Source organism: Protomyctophum bolini (assembly GCF_963924005.1).
Source record: "Protomyctophum bolini genome assembly, chromosome: 17".
NCBI lineage: Eukaryota > Metazoa > Chordata > Actinopteri > Myctophiformes > Myctophidae > Protomyctophum > Protomyctophum bolini.
In genome coordinates, this window is record NC_137878.1 from 29,720,951 (window position 1) to 29,733,373 (window position 12,423).

Below are 12,423 nucleotides of genomic sequence, written 5' to 3' on the forward strand. Positions count from 1 at the left end.
ATATATATATATATATATATATATATATATAATATATATATTCATGTGTAGACTGAGGGAATCAAATAATGCACTAATTATGGCCTTAACAGGGATCACACAGTGACACAGTATTCTCATCATGTTTCTGGAAACACTGGAGGCAATGTTTATATGTTTTTAATTGACAAGGACTGCCTGGAGTGAAAATAGCCTGATACATAGGCTATTTCTGTGTTGTTGTTTTTGTATTTACTGTTGTGTTTTTACATGTTGTTTGTTTATGGACCATTGTGTCTGAAATAAGGTTTTCAATCAATATATATATATTTAATCAATTCAAAGGAGCTGTATTGGCATGAGAAAACATACGTTTACATTGCCAAAGCAAGTGTCAAGTGTATCTATTATATTACAGCATGATTCCAGAGACAACTAAGCCTATGCAGTCTAATAGTTACTGTACTATACTTTACCTAAGTCCTGAATCTATGGTTTTACTCTGAGTGATTACTCATTCGTCTTTGGATACCTGGCACCTGGCAATCATCTCTTCGCATTTGAGTAATAACTTGTACTAAGGCTGGGACCGAGGCTACCTGGCAATGTAGATTTAAAGTCTGCGGCTCTATGATAGGTCGACCTTCTCGTACCCTCGACTCAACTTCCCACCTTATTGCACTCGCCCGGTGTCAATCTCGCCGCTAAAACCCTCCCCCGAGATATGAAATAGACGGCGTGGCGCTCAGACTCACTCCATACTCTTGCCAGGACGGTCGGCACTAGTTTTATCCTCACTGCTTTGTGTGTGTGTGTGCGTGTGTGTGTGTGTGCGTGTGTGTGTTTCTGCGTCGCGGCGCAGGCTGGAGAGAGATGACAAAAAGAGCCCCGCGGACCTGCTCAGAGAAACATGGATCTTCTTGGAACGCTGAATTTGGTGCTTTGGATATTATCGCTGAACCTAGTTGCTGACTGCCACGCAGAAGAAGGTATGTGATATATTCTTTTGTTTTGGGTTTTTTAAGCGTTCCCCAAAACGTTCCCAAACACCGTAGCGCGGTGACAGTAGAGAGTGGGAGAGATGTCCGCGGCAGGCGGCATCGACTCGGAGCGTGTTTGGACTTGTTCCTGTGATTGCGGGCAGGTGCACGGTTTACCGTTTACCGTCTTGAGTAGTGCAGCTGGACTGGTGGTTATTTTGGTGAACTTACAAATGACTCCTCGCCGACTTCTGGCTATTTGTTGCCGGAATTATGGAGGAGGCGATATTGCAAAAACCTGTATTCATGTTGTCGTGTCTGTTTTTTACGCAACTGTGTTGAGATGGCACAGACAGCACGCTGTTCTCAACGGGATAATAAGATAACTTATAACAAATAAAAGCTTATTACGTTTATTGGAGGCAGCTGGCTACATTCTAACGAGAGCAAGTATACAGTACGTGACATGACCGACATCGACATGTCACAAGAACTCGGGCAATTGAGCCTCACATAATCATTAGACTATAGAACAGTGTTCACGGAAGCAAAAACGACTCCTCCAATAATGCTTGTTTAGCTCATAGGCTACTTTATTAAAATGCACTTGAAATGCTTGTTATAATTATGGTCTCGTAGAGATGTTTTTTGTGCTGCTGTTGAGCCTACATGCTGGTTTGGAACCAAAATGATCCGGACCAGCACATGATAAAATGTTAATAATATTGTTAAAGCAAAAAACAAAACAAAAACAAATGTTCAGTCTGCTGCTCCTGCTGATAGGTTACTATAGCCTACCACCACGCCATTGTTGCTGTATCTTATAGTGCAACTGTTCTCCTATTGTCCTTTTTGTGTGTGCAGGAATGACAGTTTAGGTACAGTAGCTACAGTGGCTTTACTGCATATGGCCCCCTTTCCCCTTCTTTCCATAACCCTTCCCTTCCTCTAATTAACATGGCCATCCTCTTATCAGTGTGTGTGTGTGTGTGTGTGTGTGTGTGTATAGTCTATCAGATAGATTATACACATGATAGAGGAAGATAGACTATCTTATACATCAGTAAAATCAGTATGAAAACTGTGTTAATTTGTTTTCCAAATAACATTGGACTCCAGCTATGGTCTGTCATTCTCTCTTGAGCAAATGCAGACTGGCTTTGTTATCAGAAAACATTGTAGAAGTACACTAACATTCACAGGATTGTCTGCTGATTTTACAGCAGCTTAGATCCTGCATTTGATGATGATAGATGTATTGTAGGATGTATAGGCTGCTGCTGGCTTTTGAGGGAGAGGGAGTGAAGAAAGCTGGCAAAGGTGCATCTGTGTACAATGTATACTGTCTGTAATCTCAGTGAATTTGACAGATTTTACTGTAGCCCCACTGCTCTGTTGTTCTGTAACTGGGAGCCAGCCTGCTTCTACACACTAGCGCCTCAAACATGTGTAAACCTTTATTTGGATGATTGTATTGGAAATATCTAGACGTGTGTTGCCATGTTTATTTGAAAGCCTGTTAGTTTCATCAGCTGACTGGCCAACTGGCAGGCGATGTCGGTAAACTAGTCCAAATCAGTGGCAAGATTTTGACACTGTACAGGTCTCAGGTGCCGTTCCGTTTCCAGAATGGAGACGAATGTGTACACACATAGTAAAATAAATCCTCTGTGTAATGCAAAATGAATGTAACCTCTGGCAGTGGACAAATGTAAACAAGTGGACCCTTCCGGGTCCACATAAATGAACACTGGTTCATTTATACTGTGTAGGCCTACTGTCAGGCACTGTCAAATTGCCAATAGGCATCAAACATAATCTGCACATAGCCCGTTGCGTACAGACCAAATATACATGCAAAGACTGCAAGCACGCATAGAATCTGTGGCTCGTTGCATGCCAGAAAATGCATTAGGCTATCCCCCCCCGTCTGCTTGTCACGCATGACACACTTACGCACATCACTCACACACAACGTCGGCACACGCACATGTGCTCTACTTGCACATATCCTTAAAGCACACATGCAACTCATGGATCAATTTGCATAAGACCACTTGACATGGCATGCGGAAACGTGTGATGCATTGACATACCATGCTTGGCATATGGCATGTCCTGTTTCACGCATGCTATATCCTGATTCACTGGGATTTACCAGTGCTTCCATGCGTGCGTGCATGGCATGCACACACACACACACACACACACACACACACACACACACACACACACAGTACAGTACAGTGTGTGTATACAGTGTACACGCTCTTATATTGCATTTCTCTCACACATATGAATCGGCAAACACTGAGAAATAATTTATATGCAGTGTAGATAATGGATCCATACGGACCCATAAATGTCCATTACACTGGACCATAAGGGACTCCATAAGGGTCCATTCAGGGTCTCTGAGATCATTTTAACACTGAGGATTTTACACTGCAGATGTTAGACTTTCTCTCCCTCGCGCACGCACACACACACACACACACACACACACACACACACACACACACACGGCCAACGTGATGCGATTCCATGGAATGATGGCTGGATTTGAACATGGCTTTATTTTAATTGATGCTGTGACGGCAGTTTCATTGCTGCGAAGCAACAGGGGCTTTTAAAGACTGTAGCTCTGGCACATGTGCTCCTTCCATGCCTGAATTACAGTATACTGTACTTGGTCGTGCGATGTGTCACACAGCAAAAATAAACGATTCTATACGCTCACAGCAAGTCTTGTGACACCATGTGAGCTTGTAGATCGTCTATGTTCAGTGCGCGACACACCACGCAACCAAGTATAAACCATGCATCATCGTTTGGATGGAGTTGGTGGGTAGGCACTAGGCAGGGTGCTCCTCCTCAAAGTTCGGAAGGACTTGGTGGGTGGGCAGAGATCCGGTAAGCGGAGGTGTTTTCCTTGCAATGTCTCTCTTTTCTCTCACAAATTTGATCAACATTTTAAATTGAGCAATTTGCAGTGTTCAGTGACACAGGCCAACCCATCTCCCCGTGTTTGTCAGTCCTAAAAAAACCCTGTAAATTTGTTTTTGTCAATGTTGAACAGAGGATGTCGGGTGTACTGTATTTTTCATTTGAGTGTTAGTATTTATTATTAGGCATCCTATAGGCAAGCATGCAAAGCATTTCCTCTGCTTCTCTCTCTGTTTCCGTCTGCTGTCTTTCCATGTCTCCTCCCATGATGGAAACGTTTGACAGTAACTCAGTCTTAACCACATAAGTCCTATATACTTTGTTGTGCAATTGGAATAGCGAACATAGTCTAGTCTACAAGCTCACAACCTGTTCTATCTGCTATTCTCATTATGTTTGAATATTTGGGCAATTTTTGACAATATGACATTCACAAATTAGGGACGCCAGGTTGAAAGTAGTTTCTCTTCAGTATACTGTATTTTCTGCTGTTTTCCCCTCCTCTCTATTCCTCCTCTACAAAAGCTTCCTCTTTCTTGCCGTTCCTTTCCTTTCCTTGCCTTGCTCCCCTTCCCCTCCAGTAATCTCTCCTCTCCATTAACTATTACTATGCATCTCACATCCTGAGCTGAGTTAGTAAGCGCTAATATGACCATGGGCATCATAGGCAGATCAGGATGTCCACACGCATGCATGCGCGCGCTCACGCACACACACACACACACACACACACACACACACACACACACACACACACACACACACACACACACACACACACACACACACACACACACACACACACACAGAGTCAATGTAGCCGCACCCTCCCTTCAGGCCGCCTTCTCATTCCCTGCGTCTCACCGCTAACACACCTTGGCATCTCATTGGGATCTCATTTACTTCCCCCACTCCTCCCTCCTCTCCTCCTCCATATCCATCCATTCTGCGGTGTGCCACTGCCAAGAGAGAGAATCGTAGAAAGTGCAGCGTAGCTGGTGTGTTCATTGTGTCTGTGAGGCTGTGGTGTTGAACTAGATTTGTTTGCCTCATTGTCGCGTCCGCATAGCTTTGTATATCTGTATATCTTTGTTTTTATGTATATTATTCTAGAGTTTGTTTGGGGATTTGCAAGCTTTGGCTATGTGACCGATCCACTTTATATTTACATTATGCTCCCCTGAGGGCCCACAGACTCTCACAAGCTAACATTGACTTCTTTACATGGCAAGGGATCTGATTAGTCTGATTAATAAATCTTATAATTGGTGCTTATAAATTATTTGATAGGCTAATAAATGGTTTAACAGCAACTGCCAGGTTGGCACAGGAACTGCACTCCCAAGGCATCAAATGGGACTAATTGTGTGTGATTGATTCAGGGCTTTTTCCGGTCTGTTGCCAAGGACTAGACTAAATACACTGCTCCACCTTCGGCTGGCAGAAACGGTCTCCAACCTATCTGTCTGTGTCTGTGTCTGTGTCTGTGTCTGTCTGTCTGTCTAAACGGTCTCCAACCTGTCTGTCTGTCTGTCTAAACGGTCTCCAACCTGTCTGTCTGTCTGTCTGTCTAAACGGTCTCCAACCTGACTGTCTGTCTGTCTCTAAACTGTCTGTCTGTCTGTCTGTCTGTCTGTCTGTCTGTCAGAATGTGTATTGGACGTGAATGTGTATTGGACTGTACAGCTGGGACCTCTGTGTGTATGAAAGGTCAGAGTGATTTTTGAAGTTGGCAGGCATAACGCAGCGACATTCACACTTCAGGGGGCTCAGGGAGCCCCTCATTTTTTTTAATAGGTGGCGCGCTTGTACAAGCTTGTAGGTCTGCTATTTTTGAAAAATCTAAGAACGACTGACATAGAAACATAGCTTTTTCAGAAAACTGTCAGGATTTAGAAGACGTTCATAGAATCGTTCCCAGGTCAAAATGGGTTAAAGGACAAGGGAAGAGAAATGAGAGTTCAACATAAGGGGAAGTAGAATACAAGACTCAAGAGGTCAGAGCAGAAAGGCCAAATGCTTCCTGCATGGAGAGAAAGATGGCAGACTGAAGGGGTGAAGGGTGAGGTGGGAATCGGCATAATGTCTCCATTGTTTTGCCGCGGGAATATGTTAACTAATTAGCAATGAAACTCACTTATTACCACAGTACCTATATTCAATAGAGCAGCTTACTCAACCACAACCTTATTTACCTTCGACTCTACTGGTACACATTGATTGAGACTCATCGGTTGATCAATTGTATGTGTGTTTCTGTTCACTGTATTGGATCCCAATAGGGTCACCTGATTTCCTTTGTTCAGTGTGGTAGCCACGCTATTCTTGTGTGGTGTGTGACTGTGTGTGGGCCTGTGTGCGTGTGTGTGTGTGGTATTTTTAAGAGAGAATGTGATTTAAATGTGTGAAAGAGCTTGGCTGTGTGTGTGCATTCTAGTACGTACGCCAGGATGGATGTTTCACAGGTGTTGCAGTCATGCTGACGAGTGAGGAAGGTGTTCTATGCAGTCGCCTGGCTGTGATACATGGGTGCAGTACAGATGCAGTGCTGATTTGGAAGCACTTTTTCGGGTGAAATGAACGAAAACATCTGCCCACTCTGTGCAAACAAGATTGTCTGCACGTACACAGAGGTTGTTACCCGTCTATTCTAAATGTGTTTTGTTTTATAGCCTTTTATCATGATTGGTGCAGGGATATAGTTAGACTTATTTTTTTGCAGAGCTGCAGGGGAGTAGTTAACTCCATGAAGACAAATGCATTGTTTTTATGGTAGTTTAAATAAAATGTAGCTTCCTTTCGTGTTGAAATGCTGGGCACTGTGAGATAAACTGCTCTTTGAAAGTATAGCATAGTTTCCCCAACTGTGTAAACGAAGCACTCTATACTGTCTGTAGAACACTCATTCTCCAATATCGAACAGCATAAGCTCAACAGTCATCCAGAGAGACAGGGGAGTGTGCATCTGTGTTTGTAAAACTGGGTGTGCATGAGATGGAGAGCAAACATCGGTATTCCATATGTTAAGAATAGTGGGGGTTCTTTAAAAACCCACACTCTGACACTTGTCACTGGTGGTATGCCAGCATGCTAGACCTTACACAAGTGTCTTGACAATCACTTGTTTGTGTAAAGGGGAATACCACTGCTCTGGGTCTCTATTGTGTTGCTTACAGTAAAATGAGCTCACAAAGCCAACAGTACGGTAAATAAAACGTATAGCCCCCAATCTACTGCACATGCTCCAGCTTCCTGATTTACAACGAACCACAGCCCAGGTAAAAGAAAGGAAGGAAGAAAGAGGTGTGCGTCTGATCAAGTAAACAAAATCACACCCGTGTGAACCAAGTGGTGCAATTCCATTTGGGGGTCCCGGGTGTCCCCAGAACATCCAGACCCACAGGAGGCGAGCTGCCCCACCTCCAAAAATTACAGAGTTACCATGTGGGGGAATGAGCAGACAACACTCTCTCTCTCCCTCCCTCTCTCTCTCTCTCTCTCTGTCTCTCGCATGCATGCATGCTCCACATTGTAATTAGTAGGCAACAGTGCAACACTCTCTCTCTCTGTTTCCAGCTCAACAGCACCACTTTAGCACCTGTTGGTAGCCTAAACATAGGGACATACATATAGACAAGACATACACATCTGTAGGGACAGACATTGCCGTTTCTTAGAGAGGCTACACCACTCAAAAATAATCAAACATGAAAATCTGTGGGTTTATTCTTTGCTGCACATACATACAGTATTTCGAATTTTCAGTAGTACAGGAGAGTTGAGTCGTTTTTCACTGCCTCGCTTTCATGAGGTTGCTTCCAACAATATATTTGTCTGTTACTTTTTCTAGGGATGCTAATGGATTACAGAAGTTTTTGGCAGGCGTTTCTGTCCTGAGGTGTCTAAAACATCATTGCTGTGTGTGTTTTGGCGGGTGGGTATAACAAGAGTTTTGCCAGAAATGTCTACACAGCGGTGTTTGAATTAAATAGACGCTTAACCGTACAGTCTGTTGTGGGCGGGCGCGACTAGTGAGGATTTGAAGTGATGTCTCTGCATATACAGTCTGCCACCAACGCCTTCACCTTCATTTAATTCCACTTTTCCTTTGATTGGATTTATGCTGCTGTATAAATGGAGTGAAAGGGCAAAATTAATTGAGACAAGCAGGGAAATCTAGGCAGTATACACTATACAGTATTACAGTATGCATGTGCCAGTTAGTAAAGCAAATAATGAGTAGGAGAACAGGGAGACCCAAGAAAGGCATTTTTAGTTAAAATGACACATTATAAATATAAAACCAGTTTTATTTTATTTTTTTTTGCGACATTTGCATATGATGTCATGCTCATACTCTTTGAATAAAGTTAATTTAAAAATACAATACATTAAAACATCTTATACAAGATGCTCTCCCACCGAAAATAACAAATCTACGAGCTTTTTGATCTGCTATTTTTTGTGCGACAGAGAATAAATACAGGTAAGCCTCCTATCTTCCCAGAGGTGATTGCAGTCTTTCAGTGAATGTATAATACACCAGTGGTTCTCAAACAATGTCAAGGACCCCCAAATTGATAAGAATCAGATTTAAAACCTGATTTAAAAAATAAAAAGAGGTTTAGTGCAGAATTCTACAACTGTAGGTGGGGAGAGAGAAACGTACAGTATGATCTGAATAATCATTGTCTTATACAGTACACTGTCTGGACTTGTAGAACAGCTATTTCTGAAATTATTTTTTTAAGTAGTGAAAGTGAAACTGCGTGTGTGTGCGCTGCGTGTGTGTGTGTGTGTGTGTGTGTGTGCTGCGTGCTGCTCAGCTCCAACTACAACGGGACTGCGGTTGAATATTGCTCAGCTCCCAGTACAACAGTATACAGCTCCCAGTATACAGTACAGTATACAGGTGGTTGTACTGCCCAACAATTTTGGACTGCGGTAGTACTGGTCAGCTCCCAGTACAACAGTACAGGACTGTGGCTGTATATTGTTCAGCTCCCAGTACAACAGTACAGGACTGTAGCTGTATATTGCTCAGCTCCCAGTACAACAGTACAGGACTGTAGCTGTATATTGCTCAGCTCCCAGTACAACAGTACAGGACTGTGGCTGTTTATTGTTCAGCTCCCAGTACAACAGTACAGGACTGTAGCTTTATATTGTTCAGCTCCCAGTACAACAGTACAGGACTGTAGCTGTATATTGTTCAGCTCCCAGTACAACAGTACAGGACTGTAGCTGTTTATTGCTCAGCTCCCAGTACAACAGTACAGGACTGTGGCTGTATATTGTTCAGCTCCCAGTACAACAGTACAGGACTGTAGCTGTATATTGTTCAGCTCCCAGTACAACAGTACAGGGCTGTGGCTGTATATTGTTCAGCTCCCAGTACAACAGTACAGGACTGTGGCTGTATATTGCTCAGCTCCCAGTACAACAGTACAGGACTGTAGCTGTATATTGTTCAGCTCCCAGTACAACAGTACAGGACTGTAGCTGTATATTGTTCAGCTCCCAGTACAACAGTACAGGACTGTGGCTGTATATTGTTCAGCTCCCAGTACAACAGTACAGGACTGTGGCTGTATATTGTTCAGATCCCAGTACAACGGTACAGGACTGTGGCTGTATATTGCTCAGCTCCCAGTACAACAGTACAGGACTGTGGCTGTATATTGTTCAGATCCCAGTACAACAGTACAGGACTGTGGCTGTATATTGCTCAGCTCCCAGTACAACAGTACAGGACTGTGGCTGTATATTGCTCAGCTCCCAGGTGTGAATGTTCACCGTGTGACTGTGAAGCAGGGCATTGCTGAAAACGAACATTTGCACTCAGCAAACTGACATTGTTTTGGGGGTAAAAATAGCCTAGCATACACATATCTGTTGCTAAAAAAAAAAGAAAAACAAAGAATGCAATCATAGGCTATACTTTGCTAAAACATTAATCTGACGTATTGGGGAAGGATATACTGTATATTTTTTTCAGTTGTCAATGTCTGACCCCACCCTTGCCTTCCCACGACCCCATGTGGTGTCCCGTCTTATAGTCTGAGAACACCTCTGCTCTATAGCAATGATTTAACTTTTTAACCATGAACCTTTTGTTAACAAAGACATGTGTTCTACTGGGAGATAATGGTATGTGGGGCAGTCACACCTGAGAAATCCATCATAGCATTGTAAGGGGAAGGGGTACGTTGTTTCTTGGCTGATAGTACCAACTCTAGTATACAACTCTGTTCTATAATAACATATAGATTTATATTTTATATTGAGCCGGTGCAGAGGAGCTATATTGGGAGAATTCTCTCTTTGATAGCACTTTACCTTTGTAGAAAATTTGACCGGCTATCTGCTTGGAAACTGCCAGGTAATCTAACTTACTTTTATCACTGAAAATCATAAACATAGTCCTAGAACATCATTATGTTACATGTCATATGGAGGGCAGCCGGGCAGGTTAAGAAGTGTATATGCAGAGAGTAGAGACTGAAGGGAAATCAAATGGAAATACAGTAGGTTGAATTTTCATGACCCGTGTGTTCCCATCCAAGTATTTTTCTTTTCTTGCTTCAGGTAATTCACTGCAAACTGGCCCTTGAGCTATAATATGAACACTTGAGCAATCTGAGAGCCTAGGTGTGCTTCATCAATCAACCTCCGGTCCTCCCGTCTGAGCTGCATGGATAACCGCCTCGCTTTGAGCGTTTTGGACTACAGTAGCCGTAGTACAGTGCCCAGTATACTGTAGTTCAGACTGAGAGTCCATTATGTAAGAGTTATGTGACAACACCCCTAGAGGACTGGACCGTCTCAATATTTTAGGTTTCTGTGAAACACGAGGCCCAGTCCTCATCAGGTGTCTAATGATAGGAACATGTTCTGTCTGACCGTATTCTACTAGAGATGAGACATCATGTTCGATCCATACTCTTCATCACGTATGTGTGCACGCATGCCACGCACGCATGCATGCACGCATGCATGCACGCGCACGTTCTTTCACACTCGCTGTGTCTGTGCTCACCTCTTAATGTGCTTTTCATGTTTTTTGATTGATTTAAATATTTATTAACAGTTTGTAGAATTACAGTACATTTTAAGCACAAACTCAATACAGAGACTGTTAACTGTGAGTGGACGACTCAATTAAGCATTACACTTGTTTACAACAGGGTCCACATTGTTCAATTCATCAAAACATTTAGACATACAAATAGACACTTCTATGTAGTTAAAGAACAGAACAGGAATTCATCATGTAGGAAGCAAAAAGGGAAAGGATACATATGGGGGGGGGGATTCAGATTTTACAGAGGCCAGTTTCGAATTGCAGCCATCCGTAGGTGCCCTTTCAGAGCGGTTTTGAAGGAGTCAAGGGATTCACATGTCTTAATGACTGTTGGTAGGGCGTTCCACATTTTGGTGGCATAGGAGCGAAAATAATTTAGTCCCTTGTTTGTGCCGAATCTGGGTTGTACATGGTTTGTTGCACTCCCTCTGGTGTTGTGGGTGTGGACTTCGTTTACATTAAGGAAGTATTTAGACAGGTACATGGGTATCTTGGTGGTGTATCGAATCTTGTGGACCAGACCCATTGCAAGATTCTGTACTCTGTCGTCGACCCTAAGCCATCCCAGCCTGTCAAAGTGGGCAGGGGTGAGGTGGGTTCGGAGGGTGAGGCCAAGTAGGAGCCTGACCAGTTTGTTTTGGGAGGTCTGGAGCCTTTGTTTAAGGGCCTTTGAGGTGCTGTGGTACCAAGAGGTGGATGCATAGTCAAAGAAACCTTGTACGAGGGCTCCTGTTAAGGTCTTCAAGGTGTTTTTGTTGACCTGCTCCTGGTACAGTATGTTTGTGTCAATATTGTGTGTGCTTTACAGAGAGGGAGAGAGACACACACACACACACACACACACACACACACACACACGCAAAATGTCACAGGGGAAAGTGAGAGAGTACATTTTGCCTTTCTGTGTGTATGGCATGACAATGACCCTGCATGCCTTCCCTGTGTCCAGTTGGAACACTGGTAGCCTATAGAAAGACGTGAGACGAGCGCAAAACCACACCGTCGCTCATTGTCCTTCAGAGTACAGACAGCTAATTTCAGGCTTTACATTTCCCAAATATTTTCCGCTTTGCAAAGTTCTCAATAATTAACATTTTACACCAATGCTTTGTATGTTCTTTGCAGCGGTCAGGTCCACTCATCCAGCTCCTGATTAATATCACACCCACAGTTTGAAAGGCACGTCTACTCTTGGGCATATCAAAGTGGCAAAGTCACTTGTTAATTTTAAATGATGCCAATTTCTTATGCAAATTTTCTTAACAAGGGATTGAAGCCGTTTTTAGCCCAACTAGCCCAGGGCTCTAAGGATGTTGGTCAGTCGGTCCAACATTGAACAAGATATCTAAAAAGAATAACTGGATTTACATGAAATTGTTCGCCCGAGAGTAGTGCTAGAGGACCGGCCATGGGGTCACCAAAACCAGTAGGGTT

The 12,423-nt window shown here is 43.3% G+C and overlaps 1 protein-coding gene across 1 annotated transcript in view; it reads left to right on the forward strand.

Moving 5' to 3' along the window:
* Positions 1-889: 889 nt before the first annotated feature.
* Positions 890-12,423, forward strand: part of epha10 (EPH receptor A10) — a gene marked incomplete at both ends in the record, with an annotated part of 171,907 nt that continues 160,373 nt past the window's right edge. The window contains one exon of the mRNA XM_080786983.1: positions 890-968. Coding sequence (XP_080643109.1) covers positions 890-968 — 79 coding nt within the window. The remainder of the gene's footprint in view (positions 969-12,423) is intronic.